Source organism: Phocoena sinus, chromosome 1 (genome assembly GCF_008692025.1).
Source record: "Phocoena sinus isolate mPhoSin1 chromosome 1, mPhoSin1.pri, whole genome shotgun sequence".
NCBI classification, from domain to species: Eukaryota; Metazoa; Chordata; class Mammalia; order Artiodactyla; family Phocoenidae; genus Phocoena; species Phocoena sinus.
In genome coordinates this window covers 7,495,631-7,519,854 of record NC_045763.1, presented here as the reverse complement: position 1 = coordinate 7,519,854, position 24,224 = coordinate 7,495,631, and the positions used below count along the sequence as shown (strand labels likewise).

The 24,224-nt window shown below is 45.1% G+C and overlaps 1 protein-coding gene across 4 annotated transcripts in view; it reads left to right on the top strand.

Moving 5' to 3' along the window:
* Positions 1-24,224, top strand: part of CLSTN1 (calsyntenin 1) — a 79,293-nt gene that overhangs the window by 44,365 nt on the left and 10,704 nt on the right. For 2 of the 4 annotated variants that reach the window (XM_032627092.1, XM_032627074.1), the window contains exons 3-10: positions 7,313-7,342; positions 8,514-8,709; positions 10,055-10,263; positions 13,358-13,507; positions 13,621-13,806; positions 16,821-17,069; positions 17,410-17,531; positions 22,704-22,866. In XM_032627092.1, the coding sequence (XP_032482983.1) occupies positions 7,313-7,342; positions 8,514-8,709; positions 10,055-10,263; positions 13,358-13,507; positions 13,621-13,806; positions 16,821-17,069; positions 17,410-17,531; positions 22,704-22,866 (1,305 nt within the window). The remainder of the gene's footprint in view (positions 1-7,312; positions 7,343-8,513; positions 8,710-10,054; positions 10,264-13,357; positions 13,508-13,620; positions 13,807-16,820; positions 17,070-17,409; positions 17,532-22,703; positions 22,867-24,224) is intronic. The other 2 variants (XM_032627102.1, XM_032627083.1) reach the window with 1 other exon arrangement.

Here is a 24,224-nt window from a genome sequence, read left to right as displayed (position 1 = left end):
AGCGGCCATGGCTCACGGGCCCAGCCGCTCCGCGGCATGTGGGATCTTCCCAGACTGGGGCACAAACCCGCGTTCCCCGCATCGGCAGGCGGACTCTCAACCACTGCGCCACCAGGGAAGCCCCCCGTCCCCCTTTTTGAAGCTCTTCCCTTTAGTAGGTGGTTCCAGAAGCATTCTTTTTCCTGCCTTCCTAGACTGAGTACAGACATTCTACAAGGTTAGTTAAAACAATTATGATACGAATGGAATCCAAAAGAAATTTCAGGGCGAGAACGGGAAGTTTACTTTTGTTGATATTAGAACCAACTCAGATCTGTGCTACTTTTCTCCATAGGGCTTCACTACCACACCTCTCTGCCCAGTTTTGCTTTTTCAGCATGTGCAACTGGGCTGGCATTGTGTTTGCAGCAATGAGTTGGATGTGTTAGGTTAAGCCAGATGAATATGCCATTTTTGTATGTTGAAAATGTCAAAATATTTGAGAAAATGGAATGTCAGAAATTTTATGTGATTCAGCCTAGCATAAGGCAATAATCAGCTGAGTAGCAGTTTTAACGAGGTAAGGATCCGGATGTCAGGACAGAAACTTCCTATTAACAGTTACTGACTAGAGTGAACTCATGTTGCATGCATTTGCCTCCAGGAAAGGTTTGAGATCAATAATCATTAGATATGAGGTAGCTTTGCTAAGTCTTCCAGAGAATGCAAAAAAGCATTTCTCAAAACACTGATCATCTAGGTGGGAAGGCAAAACCAGCATTGTCAGAGAGTTAAGCAGGGTTGCCTGGATGTTTATAGTTCAGTGTCAGGTGAGAGAGGCAGAGCGGTGTGGACTGGAGTTCATGGAAAGGCAAGGTGATGGGGGTTAAAAAAGGAAAGGGGGGCTTCCCCGGTGGCGCAGTGGTTGAGAATCTGCCTGCCAATGCAGGGGACACGGACTCGAGCCCTGGTCTGGGAGGATCCCAAATGCCACAGAGCGGCTGGGCCCATGAGCCACAACTACTGAGCCTGCGCATCTGGAGCCTGTGCTCCGCAACAAGAGAGGCCGCGATAGTGAGAGGCCCGCGCACCGCGATGAAGCGTGGCCCCCGCTTGCCGCAACTAGAGAACGCCCTCGCACAGAAATGAAAGACTCAACACAGCCAAAAATAAATAAATAAATTTAAAAAAAAAAAAAGGAAAGGAGGTGATTTCCAAAGGTAGGCTTGAGCTCCTGTCAAGGATGGGAAGGAGGTCCAAGGGCAGTGAAGGGCGGAGGAGAGGCTGGGGCAGAGGTGGGAGCTGGCAGGGCTTCCAAAGAGGTGGGTGAATAGTTAGCTCGTGTGGCTTGTGGAGGCGCAGAGGGTTGGAAGTGAGCTCAGGGCTGCACGGTTTCTGTTGTTAAGTTGAATGGACGGGGTGTTACCTTGCACGTGGTTTTCTAATCAAGTTTCTGTCCTGACATCCGGATCCATACTTATTTAAAACGGCTACTCAGCTGATTACTGCCTTATACCAGGCTGAATCACATAAAATTTCTCACATTCCATTTTCTCAAATATTTTGACATTTTCAACATACAAAAATGGCATATTCATGTGGGTTAACCTAATACATTCATCTAGATGGTCCTGGGGCCCATCCGTTGAGTGCAGGTTCCCCTGTTCTACTCTTGCCTGTGTGAGTCTGTACCTGCAGGAGCACAGTTTAGAAATCTGTAACCAGCCCGTGAGGTTTGGAAACCACTGATGGGCCAGTCTCTCAGGTACGCCCTGCAGCCCATCTGCATTGGAGCCACCTGGCAGTGCTTATCAGATTACTGAGCTCTGCCTCGGAGCTGCTGAGCCAGAAGTTCTGGGAATGGGACTCGGCAGACTGCATTTTCAACGAGCTTCTGAGGCAGTTCTTGGCACACTGGAATTTGAGAACCATTGCGGTAGTCTGAGGAGCTTGGAGGACATAACCCTTGGGTGTATGCTTTTTGTACTTTTAAGGTATCTTGAAAACCTGTTCTGATTAGAGCCACACGTGAGCTTGTTGTAGAAACAAGCCTGGACCAGTAAACAAGGAAGTCAAAAGTCGCCATAAATAAGAGTCAGCCTGGATGTCCAGCTGGTGGGTGTGGAGAGATGCCAAGGAGAGAGAAGGGAGGAGAGTTGGATTAGCGGGGACGTTGTAGTGGACACTTGCTGCTCAGGAAATGTCCATTTTCCCTTAACAGCCCCTGGTCTCTTTCCTGTCGGGTCCAGGTCGGTGGCTCTACAACCCGTCACCCTGCTTTCCCCAGCCAGGCACACGCATGAGCCTAGCAGGGCCGACCGGGTGCTCCCTCTTGGGATGTGAATATAGAGCAGAGGGACAAAGGCGCTGATACCAGGTGTGGTCACATTCATTCCTGTCCAGACCATTTTGCTCTGGGACTGTTGTGGCTCCTCTTTGCTGGTCTCTCAAGCTGCCTTGGTTTCTGACAGTTTCCTAAGTCCCTTTCTTTGGCCTGCAGTCAATTCTATGAGTTCCCAGTGGCTCTTCAGTGAAGGCCCTTTCGCTGAGTTAGCTGGAACGGATATCTGTTGCCACCAGAGGATGGGTTTTTTTTTTTTTTTTCTTTTTCCCCCGCGTCATGGCTTGTGGGATCTCAGTTCCCTGACCAGGGACCAAACATGTTTTCCCCTGCGGTGAAAGCGTGGAGTCCTAACCACTGGACCTCCAGGGGCTTCCCTGAGCCCTAAGTGTTGGAGTGGCGCCCATGATCTCCATTAGCAGTGCGGTGTGAGGGCAGGACGGCACCAGAGCTGGTGAGGCTGCAGGAGAGGCTCTAGAGACACCCCTCTCGTTTGGGGAAGAGTTTGAGACCAAATTCAGATTTGGAAGAAGACGGAGAAAGAATGCCAGGCCAGCCAGAAACCCAAGGGACAGAAGAGAAAACACTGTCAGCCAGGAACCTGGATGCAGCTGGATGGCGAGAAGTCATATCTCTACTTTGCTGGGTTCACCCATTGTTATATTTTTATGTTTTGCTTTTTAAAAATTCTTTTGACTATTTTAGATGACCTAAAGGGAATGAAGAGTGGAGAGAGACAAGGGAGGGTTTGGTGCATTCTGAGGCCATCACAGCTAGAGGGGTCGTCCAGGAAACCTGGTGGGGCATTTCAGATATGACGGGATTCATCTAGCGGAGCAATGGTACGTGGTCTGGATTGAGTGGGAAGGAACAGGACAGAAAGAAAACAATACGAGAGGTGATTTTGAGGGGTCCTTCTTTGCTGAGGTTGGGAGAAGGCTGAGGATGCAGAGGGCAGAGGTGCACTTTCTGTGTCATCCCCATGGTGCAGCTCCACCTGATACATGCGGCTCCCACGTAACCACGTGTATGTAACGGTCATACGTGTGTCACTAGGAGAACGGTACGCACAAGTGTGAAGGAGAGGGGAGGAGAATGAATCAACGACCACTTGAAAGTTTAGAAAGGTCAGCTCCCAGGAGAATTATTGACAGAAATTGGTCCCTGGTTTGGAGGAGGAAAATCATAAACTGAACGAGAGGCAGTAGGACACTCCCTATGAAAATGTCCAAGGGATTATTGTTCATTTTGTTGGCTGTGTAATGTGATTGTAGTTACGTTAAAGAGAAAGGTCTTTATCTGCATCCAGTGAATGTTGTATGGATGAAAGAGATTAATGTGGGGCTTTAAAATCCTCCAACAAACAAACAAGCGAGAAGTTTGCTTGGGATAAACAGGCCAAACACCTTTTTCGTGAATCTTCTCCTCTTTTCTCTGCACCTCAGTTCCCTAAAGGGCACCGTCAGCTGAAAACCCGGGTGTTCCTCCCAACCCTCTCACTCTCTCTGCCCAGTGGGCTGCAAAGTCCTGTCCATCCTCCTGAAATCCCTTAAATATTTCCTGCTGACACCGCCTTAGTCTAGCCCTCGTCAGATCTCATCTGAAATACTGCAGTTGCTTTCACTCATTCACTCGCCCCTCGCCTGCTCCAGTCGGATCCGTCTTCCTCATTAGAATCGGGGTCCCTGGTTGGACGAGTAGATGGACCCCGAGAAATGCGTGTACTGGCCAGTGTGCAGACGATGGCTTAGAAGACCCAGCAGAGACACGAAGGCCACGCAGGGGGTACGGAAAGCCCAGGTCTGCCCGGGGTGGACTTCATGCTGCCCCTGTTGCATCAGGCTGCCAGCCGGCGAGATGGTTTTTAAGTCATTCCAGGCAAAAGGACCCAGTTGACCTAGCTGCGTAAGGAGCACCGTGGATCTGAGGCACCAGATCCTAACGATGTAGCCCATTTGAGTAGTGACTTAGGTACAGTCGGTGGGGTATGTGGCGAAGGTAGCATGTGTACGTTTTTGCTGTTCTCGTTGTAAATAGTTCCTGTCTTCTAGAGAGCAGCCTGGAAATACCTGAGTTTCAGAATAACGTCTATTCTTATTTGATATTCATCCGTTTGAGGTGTTATTCCGTAACAAATCCTGGTAGAGGCACGTGTTCAAAGCGGAAGTACAACCCCCCATTCCTCCCTCCGGACCTTCCTTCCGTGGTTTCTCCCCATGTCGGCTGAAGGCGACTTCATCCTTTGCAGTTTCTCACTCAGAATCCCTCAGCCTTGGCCTTACTTTCAAAACCCATCTGACCACTTCCCAGCGTCCCATGTCCTCCCTGCTCTGTCCTTCAGCATCTCTGCCTGGGTCACTCCAGTATCTCCACCTTTGCCCTCTGACAGACTTATTTTCGGCACAGCAATCAGATGGATTCTTTCAGACTGTGAGCCGTATTTATTTATTTCTCTGCTCAGAACTCTCCAGTCATGCCCTCCTCACTTGGGGGAGAAGCAGCAATTGTGTAGTAGCTGCCGTAGCTTCAGGTTGCTAGTCTGTATCTCACCTCATCTTTTGTCCTCCCCTGTGCTCAGCCACTGAGCAGCACACGCCTCCTTGTTCCTGAGCCGGGCCAGGCCCAGGTCTGCCTCAGGACCTTTGCACTCACTGTTCCCTCTCTGTGGAACTCTTCCCCAGCTGAGCGTGTGGTGTGCTCCCTTAGTTTCCTCTGGTTTCTACTCGGACGTTACCTTATCAACGCAGCCTTCCCCGGACACCTGAAGTATCGACTGGAAACACCCCGGTGCCTTCCTACCCTCGGAGTCCTCCCTCCCCCTCCTCCTAGCCTGATAGCCCGAAGGAGTGACTGAGGGAGTTTCAGCTTTTGGCAAACAGTTCCACTCTCCTCATAATCTCAGAAACAGTCTCAAGGACATTGCCCGAATGATGGGTGTCTTTAAACTCTTACTCAGCAATGCACCAAGTAGGCATCACCCAGGTCAGACGCTTCGTCCCAGGGTCTTAAATCTCACTTCCCTACACAGCCGCCTTGTCGGCAAAGCACGTGCTGTCGCGGTGAGCGATGTGGGGCGGCCTCACCGTTTTCTCTTCGGAACGGCAAACTCCAAGTCAAAAACCGAGACGTTACCTGTGAATTCAAGCAGGGCAACCTGACTTACCCTAACGTGTCCTATGCTGTGTTAGTATACACCCGAAAAGTGTGAATGCAAGCTAGTGACTTAGCGTTGTGGAAAACAGTTGGACGCAGCTGGTATCCAGCAGTTGTGCTCATGGTGGATTCCAGAGCACTGATCAGCCAGCCTTTCTGTCAAAAGCTGGTAGTGAGATTCCGAGGCTTTGCAGCCCACAGGGTCTCTTTGGCAGTGACCCAACTGTGCCACTATCGGGGGAGGGGAAAGCAGCCCTAGACAAGACATTAGTAGGTCTGTGTCCTGATAAAACATTACTTATGGACACTGAAGTTTGAATTTCATGTAATTTTCTCGTGTCCTGAAGTGATACACAGGAGCCATTTTCAGCTCGCAGGCCGTTCAAAGTCGTGCCCTGGCTGGACGTGACCTGCGGGTTTGCCCCCACCACTCCGAGCAGTGCTGTCCCGTAGAGCTTGTGATGGTGGTGGGATTCCCTGTCCACGTCTCCATTCAGTAGTTACTAGTCACGTGTGCCCGTTGAGCTCTTGAAATGCAGCCACGGCGACCGAGGAACTGAGTTTTTAATATCACGCACTAAAATACGAATTTTAGTTCAATTTTTAGCGGCCCCACGTGGCTAGTGGCTGCGGTACCGGGCAGCACAGATCTGGAGAGAGCCTGTGTATGTGCCCAGGAAGCAGGACAGAAGGACCCACCGTAGCCTTGTTCACACACAGCAAAGCACTGGAGTTACGGTGTGTTCACACAATGGGAAATAATTACAGTGGCAGCAAGCGTTCGCGGGGCGCTTTCTTTGTGCCGGGCAATGTTTTAAGAGCTTATGTTTTAACTCACTGGGTTCTCCACTGTGCGTGCTGGTGAGAGTGAGTGAACTATGTGACTGCATATGCCAACGAGGACGAAGGCATCTCAGACACACACGGTTGGAAAAGGTCAAGTGAAAAAGCAAGTCACAAAAATTGCGCACCATATGATGGCCATTTTTTGAAACTCAAAAATAAACAAAATGAAACAACACTGTTGAGGGATATGCAAATATGTGGTAAAACCATTAAAGAAAAAAAAAAACAAAACAAAACAGGGAATTGAGGCTGTGTAACCTCTGGTGGGAGGGACGGTTTCCCCGGTGAAGCCACGCTGCGTCCGGGGAGAGGGCCTCCTGATCGTCTCGTTTCTGCTCTGTAGGGGTCGCAGGGTGAGGTGAGCAGGATTTATATTGACTTGGGAGAAGAGCTGTTTTCACAAAATAAAAGCCATGATCGTTGTAGCATCGCTACAGTTAGTACCGAATCTGGTTTCGGTTCGCATTTAAGTATATGTTCCATTAGAAGAGGGCTTTGTGTTTGTTGCCTTGGTTGGGTACTTTAGGTGAGAACACATTGTTATTCAGCTCAAGAACAAAGGGTTAAAGTAAAACCCTTTCCTCCATCTGTTCTGTTAAATCTAAGGACCAGTTGAAAGTTACCAGAATCTAGCCACTGAGAACTTAGCTTGAAAATGAAAATCTGAAAACTGTAAAATAACAAGTAGACTTACTTAGAAACCGTTATCATCAAAGCAGTCACGAAGAGTAAAATCCTCATGACACCTGAGGGTGTGAGGAGACTTTATAGCAGTATTTCATCACTAGGCTAGTGTAATCTGTGGTAAGTCGGATTCATAGAGATGTTTTGTTACTGAAGATGCAGTTCTGCTAAAGCTGGCTACTGAATTTGTTGTTAAATTATGTCACGCTTTTCTGTGTAATATGTACATCTTTGACTTTTTTTTTCCTTATTGTTTCGGCTTCCTACTTTCCTGTATTACTGACACGGGTTTATCTTTTCTCCCTTTAGAGAGTTTTGAGGTGACAGTCACCAAAGAAGGTGATAAAGGGTTCTTTCTATGCCTCTTATGAACATTAACCCACTAACTTTGTTTATAAAATTGGGAATCAGCCCTTAAACAGAAGGAACTGTCATGTTCTCTTACCCCTATTTATTCTCCTACTTTATTTCTATTTTTAAGTATATTGATGGAAATTGTATGTAACCAGACCCTTGGTTAGAAATATCTGGAAATCAGACATCCATTTGAACTATATGGATAATGCTGTTCCTTTTTTTAAAATTGGATTGAAGAGATTCACTTTGTAACCATTTTCTACTCGTTGTAATTTTGGAAGAGTTCAGTTTTATTTTTATGTGAAATATACTCTTGTGAAGTTTTATACATACATCAAAGTATTTATATGTATTCTCCCATGGGCCAGAATGGAAATCTAGGTTTTAACTCCTAAATAAGCTTGTAGACCAACTTGGATGTGCTTACGTTCCCAGGCAGGCTTCTTTTTCAGGTCTGATAGGATAAAGTCCGAAACAAGGCAAGTCTAGCAAATCCCTCCCGAGAATGGAAACTGTATCTTAATTGTAGCTGATAGCTGTTGAAATGGATGCCTGAAAAGTTGGTATTTCTACCGTTTTCTCATTCAGTAGCTTGTTTTGATTCCCTAATTTTAGCCAGGCTCATTGCACAGGAAGACTTGTTTCTTCGATATATTTTTTTTTTTTGACAGACTTTCTGTAATAATGGTGCTGAACCTATGCCTCACTGCTTCTTCCTCTCTCAACACTTAACTGTGCCTTCTAGCCTCCTCTCTGGTCCAAATCAAAATAGCCGCCCAGCCCTCCCAGGTAGCTGGGCAGTTTTCTCCGTGTTATCAGGCCTTGGCTGTTTGCTAATGAAACTACTTTGCCCTGGAGCTCTCTTAAGTACTCCTGTGAAATGCCTGTCTATATTTTTTCTCTTTCTCTTTTGTATTCCTGCATGAATGGATGCAAAGTTTAAACAAGTTGCTTGGAAAGCCAGAACATGCTTCTTTTTACTAAAGCCCCAGAACTTACCCCCTGTCCAAGCACAAGTGCCCTTGCTTTGTTCACAGACCCCCTAAACCCCTGGCTGCCAAATTGTTGTTGTTTATTTTCTTTGGGGGAGGAGGGGAGTGTGCCCTTGGTTTGTGTGGCGGAAACTCTAACCCATGCTCTTTTGACTCCCTAGGTGAGATTTGTGGATTTAAAATTCATGGGCAGAATGTCCCCTTTGATGCAGTAGTGGTGGATAAATCCACTGGCGAGGGAATCATTCGCTCAAAAGAGAAACTGGACTGTGAACTCCAGAAGGACTACACATTCGCCATCCAGGCCTACGACTGCGGGAAGGGGCCTGACGGGGCCAACGTGAAAAAGTCTCATAAGTAAGTGAGCTGGACAGAGAGCGCGTGTGTAAGGAAAGTGGTGACAGTTGCCGCTGCCCCAAGACTTCTTGTTTTTGAAACATGAGGCAGAGGCTAGTTCCCAATTGTCCCCAGTGAGATTGTAAGCTCTTTGAGGGCAGGTATCCTGTTTACCCTTGTGTATGGCTCCCAGCAAGTGCCTGGCACATAGTAGGTGTTGAATAAATGAGTAATTTTGTCCCACCAGATACTCTAGTAAAGAAACTAGGGCCTTACATTGAAAATTCAAAAAGCCTACTTTTACCCAGAGGAAGGTATTTTGTTGTTACGTTTATCTTTTTTTTTTTTTTTCTGTAAATTTAAAGGGCATGAAATGCTTTTGAGCTGGTGGAAGAGAGCTGGCTTCTGCACCCCATCCTGGGTGTGTTCACATCGTTCCTGCCAGTTGAGAACTACTGGTGTAACGGAGAAGATTGAACAAGACTTGGATTTAGCCTTTTTCTAGTCTTTTCTCCGCCACTTACTAGCCCTTCGACATTAGGCAAATTTAATTTTGTCGTGTCTCAGTTTCTCCTTAGTGTATTGGCTAAGGAAGGAGGACACATAGGTCAGGTGAGGTCGTGTAACCCATTGTGAGGGTCAGGATGGATGGGTAGCATTGGGGTGTGGAGGGTCTTGGTGAACAGTGGGAGTGCTGCATGCCAGCGAATCATGCCTCATCCTTTTTACAAAATGTGATATTATCATTTTCCCTGAAAAAGACCTCATTTCAGTCAGGGACCTTGTCTGATTCAGAAACATGCCCTGGTCAGTAGCACATGAGACTGACAGTTTTCTGCTTGTAGCCTGGTCTGATGATGTCCTAGTTTTCTTGTGCCCGGGCTGGGGAGATGGAACATGGAACCAGGAAGGGCAAGTAGAGGTCCTTCATTTGTTGGGTCAGCAGTGGATGCTGTCCCAGCAGTGGGTTCCTGATGGTCTCTATTCCTTAGAAGCAGGGCAGAACTTGTTTTAATGCTCATAATTTCCCATCTTCTATCTGTACTTCTTAACCCTTCTTCCTAATTTTTTTCCAGATTTTGCAGCAAAACATTTTTAACTTTTTGATTGGAGAGCAAACAGATGTCTAATATAGTTTATCTCCCTTCTGCCAGCCCTGCCACACATTGTCAAGAAAATCCCAAGTCTCTTATTTCATATTACTGCCTTTTTACCAGCTCTCTTACTCGCTAGGACTTGGAAGAATCAACCAGATTCCTATTTTAACTTTAAAAGTTAAAGGAAATTTAAGAATAGGGCGGAATTTTATTCTTGGGGTAAAAAAACAAGGAAAACACACAGCCTTTCTCCTCCCGCCTTCTTCCAGAGCAACTGTCCATATTCAGGTGAACGACGTGAACGAGTACGCCCCTGTATTCAAGGAGAAGTCCTACAAAGCCACGGTGGTAGAGGGGAAGCAGTATGACAGCATCCTGAGGGTGGAGGCAGTGGACGCAGACTGCTCCCCCCAGTTCAGCCAGATTTGCAGCTATGAGATTGTCACCCCGGATGTGCCATTTGCTGTCGACAAAGATGGTGAGCACCCAGGAGCGTTCTTTCCTCACTGTGGGGGAGATGGGGTAGGCAGCCCCTCTATGCCAATCGGCTTCAAACCCAAACTTTGTCTGCCCTTCGGTGAAACTCACAGTTAGTCCGTTCAGGCTGCTCTAACAAAATACCATAGACCTGGGGGGCCGAAACAGCAGACACTTACTTTTCACAGTTCTGGAGGCTGAGAAGTCCAAGATCAAGGTGCCAAACGTCAATGAGGACCTGCTTCTTGCTGTGTCCTCTCGTGGCAGGGAGAAAGCTCTAGTCTCTTTCTCTTGTAAGGACACTAGTCTCGTCATGAGGGCTCCACCCTCATGACCTCGTCTAAACCTCATCACCTCCCAGAGGCCCCACCTCCTACTGCCATCACATTGAGAGTCAAGAGTTCAACATAAGAATTTGTGGGGACACACACATTCAGTCCATAGCAAGACCTAACTTGGTGTGTCTGTCTCACATTTAAGTTTTGTTTTTTAGTTAAAGTGTAGTTGATTTACAGTGTTGTGTTAGTTTCAGGCATACTGCAAAGTGATTCAGTTTTATATATATATATATATATATTTTTTCCAGATTCTTTTCCCTTATGTGTTATTATAAAATATTGACTATATAGTTCCCTGTGCTATACAGTAGGTCCTTGTTGGTTATCTTTTTTTTTTTTTAATTAATTAATTTATTTTCGGCTGCACTGGGACTTTGTTGCTGTGTGTGGACTTTCTCTAGTTGTGGTGAGCAGGGGCTACTCTTCATTGCAGTGCGCGGGCTTCTCATTGCGGTGGCTTCTCTTGTTGTGGAGCATGGGCTCTAGGCACGCAGGCTTCAGTAGTTGTGGCACGTGGGCTCAGTAGTTGTGGCTCATGGGCTCTAGAGCGCAGGCTCAGTAGTTGTGGCACATGGGCTTAGTTGCTCCGTGGCACGTGGGATCTTCCCGGACCAGGGCTTAAACCCTTGCCCTCTGCACTGGCAGGCTGATTCTTAATCACTGGGCCACAAGGGAAGCCCTATTTTATATATAGTAGTGTGTGTATGTTTATCCCAATCTCCTAATTTATTTCCCCCCCTTCCCCTTTGGTAACCATAAGTTTGTTTTCTATGTCTGTGGGTCTATTTCTGTTTTGTATGTAAGTTCATTTGTATAATTGTTTTTAAACATTCCACATTTAAGGCATATCATGATATTTGTCCTTCTCTGTCTGGCTTACTTCACTTAGTTTGATAACTGGTAGGTCCATCCATGTTGCTGCAAATGGCATTATTTCATTCTTTTTTATGGCTGAGTAATATTCCTTTGTATACATATACCACATCTTTATCCATTCATCTGTCGATGGACATTTAGGTTGCTTCCATGTCCTGGCTGTTGTAAGCATTGTTGCAATGAACATTGGGGTGCAGGTATCTTTTTGAATTGTGGTTTTCTCCAGATATATGCCCAGGAGTGGGATTGCTGGGTCATATAGTAGCTCTATTTTTAGTTTTTTAAGGACCCTCCATACTGTTCTCCACAGTGGCTGCACCAATTTACATTCCCAGCAACAGTGTAGGAGGGTTCCCTTTTCTCCACACCCTCTCCAGCATTTATTATTTGTAGACTTTTTGATGATGGCCATTCTGACTGGTGTGAGGTGATACCTCATGGTAGTTTTGATTTGCATTTCTCTAATAAATAGCAATGTTGAGCATCTTTTCATGCATGTACCTTTTGGCCATCTGTGTCTTTGGAGAAGTGTCTATTTAGGTCATGTTTAAGTTTTTACTCTGTACCCTGAAAGCCTCTTTTCTGGCACCAAATCTTGTGTTCTCTTATAGGGTGATCCTCTATTTCCTTTCCCACCAAAATCTAATAAAAATCCCCCACCTAAGGTGTTTTCATTTTTTTATCTCCCTACCTTTCCGTCAGCGTGCATCCGAATGAGACTGCCTCTTAGTCAGTTTCGTTTTCTGTTCTCCATCAGATTTGGCTTTTCTGCCTCATCTTGAAGATGAAGGTTGATACCTCGCTGCCAGACACCCCGCCATCCTTAGTAACTGACTAGAATTAACTTATTCTGGAGTGCAGCTTCTTTATTAGGTTATGGCTTCTTGATGATGCTGTGGTGTCTCCATTGTTAATGTGTAGTCCAGAATCTTCGATGAAATGATGGACATTGAAAACACTTTGCAGACATTTGCACTCACGTTCAAAAAGCAGGCTTCTGTTCTACTGGCTGAGGGTAGGAAATCTCTCTCTAACAAAGCAAATCTTTTAGCAAGAAGTATTCAATGCAGCTCCATCTTGTATTTTTATAAATTTATTTATTTATTTATTTTTGTTTCTGGCTGTGTTGGGTCTTCGTTGCTGCATGCCGGCTTTCTCTAGTTGCGGTGAGCAGGGGCTACTCTTCTTTGTGGTGCGCAGGCTTCTCATTGCGGTGGCTTCTCTTGTTGCGGAGCACGGGCTCTAGGTGCACAGGCTTCGGTAGTTGTGGCACGTGAGCTTTAGAGCGCAGGCTCAGTAGTTGTGGCGCACGGGCTTAGTTGTTCCGCGGCATGTGGGATCTTCCTGGACCAGGGCTCGAACCTGTGTCCCCTGCATCGGCAGGCCGATTCTTAACACTGCGCCACCAGGGAAGCCCTCCGTCTTGTATTTAATATTTGAAATACTTGAATTATTTTGTCTCTTTTATTCTCTTACATGTTAACTATTAAATCTTAAATATAAAACCAAATACAACTATAAGAATAAATGGAGGCTGAATTCTGTAGACTCACTCCTCTGCTTAAATAATCCTTCAAGGTGGATTTAGTGTGCGTTCAAGCTCAGGAAAGCATGGATGTTAATTATCTCAAGCATCCGCTTATTTCTGTGTCAGTGTTTCCACGGCTGAAACACGTGCATTTTGTGTTTCAGCATAGGACGACAGAAGTCAAAAACAGTGGGTTTGAAAATAATTGGGGAAAAAAATATATATATATATCTGAATCACTTTGCTGTACACCTGAAACTGACACAATCAACTCTACGTCAATTAAAAAAAAAAAGTCAGAAGAGAGAAGCAGAATGGGTTTGGGTTCTCACTGTTGTTTTTCCTCTTGGAAGGTTATATAAAAAACACAGAGAAGCTGAACTCCAGGAAAGAGCAACAGTACAAGCTGACAGTCACGGCCTACGACTGTGGGAAGAAGAGGGCAACAGAGGATGTTTTGGTGAAGATCAGCATCAAACCCACCTGCACCCCTGGGTGGCAAGGTGAGCCTCACTGTCTCTCTGCTGCTGTCACACCTGCTCTGAAAATCTGTTCACCACGGAGACCTAACAGGAGTTTTCTTCCCCCCCCGCCGCCCGTGTGTGGGCCCACACAGGATGGAACAACAGGGTCGAGTACGAGCCTGGCGCTGGTGCTTTGGCGCTCTTCCCAAACGTCCACCTGGAGACATGTGGTGAATCGGTGGCCTCAGTGCAGGTGACGGTGGAGCTGGAGACCAGCCACATAGGGAAGGGCTGTGACCGCGACACCTACTCCGAGAAGTCCCTCCACCGGCTCTGTGGTAAGGAGGCGAGAGAGGGACCCTGAACCCCTAAAAGTCTGTTCAGAAGAGTGTGTGTGTGTGTGTGTGTGTGTGTGTGTGTGTGTGTGTGTGCATTTTAAGAACCACTGATTTGAAGCAAGTATTTCTCTAACATGCATTGAGAATCATCAAAATAGGCATTCTATAAGTGGAGTGAGCTTTTTTTTGCGGTATGTGGGCCTCACTGTTGTGGCCTCTCCCGTTGCGGAGCACAGGCTCCGGACGCGCAGGCTCAGCGGCCATGGCTCACGGGTCCAGCCGCCCCACGGCATGTGGGATCTTCCCGGACCAGGGCACGAACCTGTGTCCCCTTCATCGGCAGGTGGATGGAGTGAGCTTTAAATGAAATGAGACGTTTATGTAAGGACTGAAGGAAAAAAAAAGCTATAGGTAATGCAATAGCTTTTGGCAAACATGAAGTAGAAAATGGAAACTAAGGAAACCTGCATCGAATTTATAGTCTTTATATCCCACGAACAAGGTGTGGAGCAGCTGAGAGACAGAATGATCGCAGACCTGACCCAAGGCTAGTTCTCCATCTTCACCGTCAGTTTGGATATTTTCCTGGTCTGTCTGAATGAGGTAAAGGTGAGGTATGGATGCCTCTTGGGGAAGATGCTGAGGAGGAATGTTCCGCTTGGCCGGTGGTAAAACACCAGTAACTTCAGTGGCCTCTTGATGCTCGGAAGGGCCTTTCGTAGGGAGCGTTTTCCAGTTCTCATCCGTCTTTTCACTAAGTGATAATGACAGTTAGATTTAGGCAACCAGTTTTCTTTCATAATTGGAAATTGTCATATGAAGAATAAGCAAAAGGGAAAAAGTATGTTCTCTGTGGCTCGTCCTGATTCTGAATCCAAATATTCATAATCATGTACCTAAATGTATGTAAGTAAAGAGGTCTGGAATATTGTCTATTTTATACTATGTAAGTATAGTGTAAAAAACGTACTTTCTCGTAATGTCATTATTTTCTATGGTATTAAATGAACATCCTCTCAGCAGAACAGTTTAAAGGTAGAAAGAATTTTATGTTTGAGTGCTTACTGTACGCTAGGTCCTTCCACATGTGTTATTTCATTTAATCTTCCCATCAGGCCTACAAAGGTGGTAGCATTGGCCTTGTCTTTACAGAAGAATTAGTTGAGACTGAGGGAGGCTGAGTCGCTTGCCCAAGGTCACACTTTTAGGAAGTGGCTGAGCTGGGATTTGGACCAAGATCGTATGATACTCAAAAGACCAGGCTGTCCCAGCCAAGTCATGCTGCCCCTAGGAATAGAGAAGTCAAGGGCCCAGTGGCTGTGAAAGGTTGCAAAATCCTCTGTGGATGAATTTAAAAGAAAATCGAGCCTGGCAATGTGTAACGAAAGTTGTTTCATGTTCTTTGGCTTAGTATCCCATTTCTAGGAGTTTATCCTAAGGGAATAATCATGGAGACACACAGAAGTCCTGGTCAAGCCAAGGTTTGTCACAGAGAAAAAATAGGGACAACTCCGTGTGCACAGGACAGATCAGTTAAATATATCACAGCACAAATTCTATACAGTGAAATGCTATTCAGACAGTTTAAATTATGCTGTAAAGAATATTACTGGGAGGGCTTCCTTGGTGGTGCAGTGGTTGAGAGTCCGCCTGCCGATGCAGGGGACACGGGTTCGTGCCCTGGTCCGGGAAGATCCCACATGCCGCGGAGCGGCTGGGCCCGTGAGCCATGGCCGCTGAGCCTGCATGTCCGGAGCCTGGGCTCCGCAATGGGAGAGGCCACAACAGTGAGAGGCGCGTGTACTGCAAAAAAAAAAAAAAAAAAAAAAAAAGAATATTACTGGGAATATATGTAGGTATGTACACAGCAGGACTCCATTTTTATAATATATTCATATTATACATATTTTATGACATATATTCGTATGTATTATACATATTTTAATAATATGTGTACATTCATAAAGAAAGGACTGGAAGTGTTTATACCCAAATGTTAATAGTGGATATATTGGGGTGGGATCACAAGTAATGCTTCTTTTTTTCTCTTTTCTTTATTTTTTTATTGAAGTATAGTTGCTGTACAACATAGTGATTCACAGTTTTTAAAGGTTATACTCTTTTTTTCTTCCTTTAAAAAAAATTAATGGTTATTATTTATGAATCTTTTTAATAATAAAAACCCTTATCTTTGAGGAAAAGTAAACTGGAACTAGCAAACTGTATAACCACTAAGATAAAAGTGGTACCTTAATACATGCACTCCAGTGTTCATAGCAGCACTGTTTATAATAACCAAGACATGGAACTCACCTAACTGTCCATTGACAGATGAATGGGTAAAGAAGATATGTATATATATATATATATATATGTGTGTATGTGTATTATATATGTATACACACGCACGCGCACACACACACACACACACACACACACACACACACAGAGTGGAATATTACTCAGCCATAAAAAAGAATGAAATATTGCCATTTGCAGCAACATGGGTGGACCTAGAGATTATCATATTAAGTGAAGTAAGTCAGACAAAGACAGATATCATATGCTATCGCTTATATGTAGAATCTAAAAAAATTATACAAATGAACTTATTTATAAAACAGAAATAGACTCACAGACATAGGAAACAAACTATGGTTACCAAAGGTGGGGAGAGGAGGGATAAATTAGGACTTTGGGATAAATATATACACGCTACGATATATAAAATAGATAAACAAGGACCTACTGTATAGCACAGGGAACTATACTCAATATCTTGTACTAACCTATAACAGAAGAGAATGTAAAAAAAAGAATATATATATTTATATATGTATATATAACTGAATCACTTTGCTGTACACCTGAAACTAACACAACATTGTAAATCAATTCTAGTTCAATTTAAAAAAAAACAAAAAAACAAAGACAGTACCTTAGTGTGGCTTTGAAATGCTTATCCCTTTTGAGTTCGTCGCATGATGCATAGTGAGTGTCTCCATGTTGCTTAGGCGCTGCGTCTGGCACAGCTGAGCTGCTCCCTTCCCCGGGCAGCTCCTTGAACTGGACCATCGGCCTCCCCACTGACAATGGCCACGACAGCGACCAGGTCTTCGAGTTCAATGGCACTCAAGGGGTGAGGGTCCCAGATGGCGTCGTTTCCGTCAACCCCAAGGAGCCTTTTACAATCTCTGTGTGGATGAGGCACGGGCCGTTTGGCAGGAAGAAGGAGACGGTCCTTTGCAGCTCAGACAAAACAGGTGGGTGAGCTTTGCTGTAAGGGGCGTCCGCTGTAGTGGTGCCTGGAGGTGGGCACATTATTCTAACCCTAAAGGCTCCCACACGCTCTTGGTGACACACGTTGTTCAGTGCTCAAGACACTGCACTGGTCCTCTGGGCGTTTGTTAGCTTTACTCAGTGGATTGGGCCCCTCTTCTCAGTAAAGCCCAAGCGTAGTTTTTCCTAAACCCTGCCTTGGCCCACCATGGAGAGTTCACCCATGCTGATAAAACTGTGTTTTCAAGATCCATTCAAGAAATAGCTTTTAGTTCTCCTTTGGGTCTTAAGTCGGCAGTTTACTAGTAGAGTTACTCTTCGCAGATATGAACCGACACCATTATTCACTCTATGTCCACGGCTGCCGGCTTATTTTCCTCCTCCGTCAGGATCCTTCAGAAGAGAAGAAATACAGACCTGCAGAATTCCACTGGAAGTTGAATCAGGTGAGTGCATGGAAAACTCACTGCCGTGGGTGTTTTTCAGAGAGATTAAACGGGCACTGCGACCGTGAACAGGACCAGCTGTTTATGGGCAGGGTTTATTTACGATTTTATGATTTCTGTGTCTGTGGCTAATAGGACAGCAAATTAAATCCACTGAACTCCTTTTTACTGAAAGCCTAAGTTTGTTTTTTACCTGTAGGTGTTTCATACATAAACTATTAATACAGGCGTACCTCATTTTATTGCGCTCCACAGATAATTGCAGTTTTTATAAATTGAAGGCTTGTGGCAACCCTGCCGTGTCAGATGTTAGCATTTTTTAGCAGTATTTTTTAATGAAGGTATGTACACTGTTATTTTTTAGACATAATGTAGTTGCACACTTAATAGACCACAGTATAGTGTAAACATAAATTTATATGCACTGGGAAACGAAAATAAATTCGTAAGACTCGCTTTATTGTGATACTCGATTTATTGGTGTGGTCTGGAACCAAACCTGTGATATCTCCAAGGTGTGCCTGTATAAAGAAATGATATGTTTTAAATCCCAAATGTCGTGTTATAATTTCTTGAGATAAGCAGCACTTGCTTCAAAATTGGGATTGAGGTCCTTGTATTTGTTTATTATTTAAGGCCTTGCCTCCCAAGTTGTGCCAAGGACCCTGGGTGCCTCAGCAGATTCGAGGGTGCGATGGGATATTTTAAATATTCAAGGAACCAGCAATCTTGACATCTTTCGGACATCACATGAACTGTTAGCTCGTGGGAATTTATAGTTGCAACGTTAGAGCACATTATACTTCTTGTGATGATGTCATATCTTTGCAAAGCTGATTTCCTAACAGTTGTTGTGATAAAGATCAAGTGCAAAGAATCAATGTGTTACAGGAAATGAGGAGATGCTGTAAACTGAGAAAGCCTTTTCATTAAAATCACAGCAGGTCATTTCCTCTTGTGATTTAGAGTTGGGGCAAGAAGGAAACCTGAGCTTAATTTGTTTGCCTCATGGAGTTTGTGGATAAGAGCTGACGTAGTGTTACATGTGCCTGTAGTTGGTAAAATATAACATTGTCTGAAACAGTTACAAGATGGATACATAAGAGCACATATGAAAAAGGAAAAAAGTATGTGATGGTGGAAAGATGAAGTGACTGTCCGGCAGTGTTCATCTCTTACTGGTGTAATTTTTATTTACATAGATTATTTCTTTCTCGGAAACTTTTGTCATCAGTTTTTTCAAGAAACTAAGGAAGGTATCATACAGAAAAAAACGTTGCAATGTAGGTAGACATTTTAGATATAGTTCTGTTTTAGTAACCACAGTCTACACTTAGATATTCAGTTTCTTCTGATGACATGTTTTAGAAACTTTATCATGGAAAATTTCACACATAGGTAAAGGTGGACAGATTAGTGTAAGGAACAACTCCACACCCCTGGCTTCAATAATTATCAGCTCTTGGTCAACCTTGTTTCATTGCTACTTCCACTATTAAGAATTTTTTGTTCAAATTGTCTCATAGATGTTTTCGTGTTTACAAATTTGTTTGTTTGAATCAGGATCCAAATAAGGGGCCTTACACTGGGATTGGCTGATAGACCTTTTGAGTTTATTTTAATCTGTAGATTTTCCTCTTCTCTCTTGGAGTTTCTTTGGTGACAGAACATGCTCCCCTCTCTGTGGTGTCATTTACCACTCCTCTCTCTTCCTTATACCCTGTAAATTGGGACTGGGCTGTAAAGGCTTGATCAGAATGGGGTTTGCATGTTTCTGATCTGTTTAAGCTCCGTCGGGTTGTTTCTCTTTGTGATTTAAGCAGCCGTCAGTGGTCAGTGTCACCACCCTTGTGGCACTTGATCTCTGGTCACTTGGGTCGTAGGAAGTGTGTTCTCAGGAAGGGCTCATGGAAACAGTTAATTCCTGAGTTCTTACGTGTTGTTTTAATAGTTTGTCTGTGGCCTTTATACTGAAGGTCACTTTGGCTGGATATAACATCTCTGGCTCCGATGTAAGATATCCAAGAACAGAAAATCTGTCTCTCCATTGAGTTCTGATGTAAAATGTTGCTGTTAAAATCTGACAACAGCTTGATTTTCTTTCCTTTATAAAACACTCAGTCTTGGGCTTCCCCTGGTGGCGAAGTGGTTGAGAGTCTGCCCGCCGATGCAGGGGACACGGGTTCGTGCCCCGGTCCGGGAAGATCCCACATGCCGCGGAGCGGCTGGGCCTGTGAGCCACGGCCGCTGAGCCTGAGCATCCGGAGCCTGTGCTCCGCAACGGGAGAGGCCACAACAGCGAGAGGCCCGCGTACCAAAAAAAAAAAAAGAAAAGAAAAACACTTAGTCTTTTTGTTTGGATGACCATGGGATGTGTTTTTTTTTTTTTTCCTTCTTCTTCTTTTCTTTAAGGTCATTTAATTTTACGAATATGTCTTGGTTGTCTTAGGTCTGTTTTCCCAAATATGTGGTATGCCTTTTAGTATCTAGTTTCAAACGTTTTGGCATTTCAGGAAAGTTTTTGTTATAGTTTTTAGTATTCTCTTCTATTGCTTTGGTTTTCCTCTCTGGGGACTCCTCTTGTCTTTTGTTGATATTCTTTACCTGTTTTCTGTATCTTTCCCTTTTGTTTAAATCATTCCTGTGCTTTGTCACCTCATTTCTGAGTTGCTCTAATTACAAACTATGTTCTTTTGTCATTTTCCTCATGTCTTTTAGCGTGTTTTGAAATAACAGATTATCATTTTCATCTCTTTTGTTAGGTATGTCTTTCAGGTGTGGTTTCATTATCTGAAGGGAGGTTATTCCCTTTGGTTGTCTTTTTTTTTTTTCTTTTAAAAACTTTTTGGGATTGAGTCGTGATCATTTCCCCCCCCCTCAATTTTACATGAAATTAGCTTTCCTACACTTTGAAAAGCATGACTTTTTTTTTTTTTCCTAGCTTTAGGGTTTGATCTCTCCCTTCTGTTGTTTTCATAAAATATTTTTTTAAAAATGTGGCTTCACACACTCTGGTATCACCTGGATCAGAAGCCCTGTTGCTTTCCTCCACCTGACTTGTTTCAACATTCATGTAGTCACTTTGTCACCAGTATTGTCGTGGGTGTTGTCTGTGGTTTGGGGTTTTACTACCCTAATCACCGTGTTTTCAAGGAAATTAAAAAATTATACTAATTCTCCTACTCTCGTCTCAGAATATGCTCATGGTATTTCCCAAGAAACCCGTACTATTTTAAAAACTGGGGGTGTAATATAAATTACTTTCTGAAGCAGCATATATTATAGAACTTGTTTTAAATAAAGAAACTAAAATTAAGATCTTATCTGTCTCAAAAGTGAATTACTGTGCAATGTCTTCTTGTTGTTGTTGTTTTTGTTTTTTGCGGTACGCGGGCCTCTCATTGCTGTGGCCTCTCCCACTGCAGAGCACAGGCTCCGAACGCGGAGGCCCAGCGGCCATGGCCCACAGGCTCAGCCGCTTCGCGGCATGTGGGATACTCCCGGACCGGGACACGAACCCGTGTCCCCTGCATCGGCAGGCGGACTCTCAACCACTGCGCCACCAGGGAAGCCCTGTGCAATTTCTTTATTTAGAAATATGTGATTATACATTTATACACACATACATTATGCGTATATAAGAAACATATATACGATATTAGAGATTTGAATTTTTTCCTCAGACTTATCAAGAGCAGCTGCTTTTCTTTTGGGGATAATCTTTGGTAATTTCTTCATTTATTTTGATGTTTCTGGTCTGTTTTAGCTCTTGATTTCTCCTTGGTTCAGTTTCTTAGAATTTAAAGGTAAATTGGGCAAGCTTTTTATTTATTTATTATTTCTAAATATTTATTTTTGGCTGCGTCGGGTCTTAGTTGTGGCATGCGAGCTATTCGTTGCGGCACGTGGGCTTCTCTCTAGTTGTGATGCAGGGGCTTCTCTATAGTTGCGGTGTGCAGGCTCAGTAGTTGTGGTGTGCGGGCTTAGTTGCCCTGCTGCATGTGGGATCTTAGTTCCCCAATCAGGGATCAAACTCACGTCCCCTGCATTGGAAGGCAGATATCTTAACCACTGGACCACACAGGGAAGTCCCTGGGCAGGCTTTTTAAAAATACAGTTTTAGAAATTTCATCCCGTAGCATCTCCTTCTCTGCCTGTCCCTGTTCTTGCATGTCTGCCTCTTCCTCTAAAGCCAGAAATCAGGGAATGCCAGACCAGCCAGGCCTTGGAGACTGCAGACCAGCACCCCACGTGACAACAAGGGAGATACTGGGGAGCTGCTCCTTCGTGATAGGAGAGGAGCTCAGTTGAATTTGGCCATCTGAGCTGTATGTTCGTATTTATTTAGACCATCACCTTTGAACCGAAAAAGAAAGCACATGTGCTGTAGTGGGCTTCGTTCAGAAACTGGAGGCATTTTTCATTTTAAAAAAAATATTTATTTATTTATTTATGGCTGTGTTGGGTCTTCGTTGCTGCACACGGGCTTTCTCTAGTTGCGGCGAGCGGGGGCTACTCTTCGTTGTGGTGCGTGGGCTCTCGTTGCGGTGGCTTCTCGTTGCAGAGCACGGGCTCTAAGTGCGCGGGCTTCAGTAGTTGCAGCACGTGGGCTCAGTAGTTGTGGCTCGCGGGCTGTAGAGCTCAGGCTCAGTAGCTGTGGTGCACGGGCTTAGTTGCTCCGTGGCATGTGGGATCTTTCCGGACCAGGGCTCGAACCCGTGGCCCCTGCATTGGCAGGCGGATTCTTAACCACTGCGCCACAGTGCTTAATGTGGAAGTGCCACATTTTTTATTTTGATCCAGAAAAGGAATGGCCAGCCCCCTGGGTGGTGTCTATCCTGCTGATACTAGAATTTCCTGGTGTCATGCTCTTGGCAGAAGGGAATCGGGCAGCTCCCTGTCTGGGGTCCTGTCACATGACGAATGAGTAGCGCCCCCAAGTCTGAAGTGTCCTAGAGATGGTAATGTCACCTTGGCCTTTTGGGGTGAGATGCGGTGGGATGAGATGTATTTTGTTGTTGTCATTTTAAGTCTTTTCCTTTTTAGGAAGACAGAGGTTCATTCTGGGTGACTTGTTCTTGTGTCCAGTTATGTCACTCTCATGGCTGCGTCTTTGGGTGAGAGGGAAGGTGGACGTTTCACACTTAACCACCCACCCCCTTGGCCTTGTAGGTCTGTGACGAGGAATGGCATCACTATGTCCTCAACGTGGAAATCCCAAACGTGACTCTTTACGTGGACGGCGTCTCTCACAAGCCCTTCTCTGTGACTGAAGACTACCCGCTTCATGCGTCCAAGATCGAAACCCAGCTCATGGTTGGAGCTTGCTGGCAAGGTAACGGTCGTCGGCACCCCGTCCCCTCCAGGCTTCGAGAATTCAGTACTTCTTCTCTGCTCTGTTGGTGGAAACAGGCTCCTCTCAGAGTCTCACATCCCTTACTGTCCTCTCCTTTCTCTTCATTCCTTTGCCTGGTGTAGCCTTTCTGGGGGGCACGGCTGCTGCCAGGCTCAAGGAGGGCTCTATTTACGATGCTTGATGAAGGCGTTAAAGGATGGGAACTCCTTTCCCGGGGGTCCAGGAGGAGATATGCAGAGGGAGAGTGTCATTGAGGACCTTGTTTATAAATTATTTATAAATTAACCTGTTCGTTGGAAAGTTTACAAAAACAGGGAGGCAACCGTCAGGCACAGACACGTGAGTTGCTCCGGCCAGGAGGGCTCGTCAGAGTGATTAGCACTTGATAACCTGGCGGGAGCACCTTCAGTGAGGATTGGGGGAGAGTCCGTGGCCGTCTCTGCTGGAAGACCAGGACGGGATGTGATGACAGCCACCAGCGAGACACCTTTTATTCTTGTTTTCTGAGTGGCAGGCTGTGTGCCAGTGGCTTCACATACATTATCTCATTAATCCTAATAATATGTTTGCGGGGCAGCAGCTCTTTTTATCCCTATTTCATAGCTGAAAAGCCGGGGCTCAGAGAAGTAGTGAGCTGTGTTACCAGCTGGTTACGTGGTGCTAGGATTTGAACCACTGGAGCCAGTGCACTCAGGCCCAGTGTTCTGACCCACCAAACCAGGGGCGCTAACCTTTTCTGTGCCACGGAGTCCTTTGGTGGTCTGTGAAGCCTATGGACCTTTCTCAGGATAATTTCTTATTAGTCTATGAAACAAGATGAAATACATAGGATTTCATAGGCGACCAATTAAACTGAAATACAGTTATCAAAGTACTAAAAGGCTAAATTTGTAAAGTAGTAACACCTGTGCCGCTTTATTAACTCACGAAGATCAGGCACCTCCATAAACTTCCAGGAGGCAGAGCAGGAGGGGCTTTGTAACCATGCTGTGTACCTGCAACAGAGCAGCTGGTAGGACAAGATACCTGGCGGCACAGTCACAGTTTCTTCTAATATTCCTGTGATTTGTAGCTGACATTTATAACCAAAGGGAAAACTAAATTTTAGAAGTTAGTAAAAATTAAGCATGTGGGGCTTCCCTGGTGGCGCAGTGGTTGGGAGTCCGCCTGCCGATGCAGGGGACACGGGTTTGTGCCCCGGTCCGGGAGGATCCCACATGCTGCGGAGCGGCTGGGCCCGTGAGCCATGGCCGCTGGGCCTGCGCGTCCGGAGCCTGTGCTCCGCACCGGGAGAGGCCCCAACAGTGAGAGGCCCGTGTACCACAAAAAAATAAATA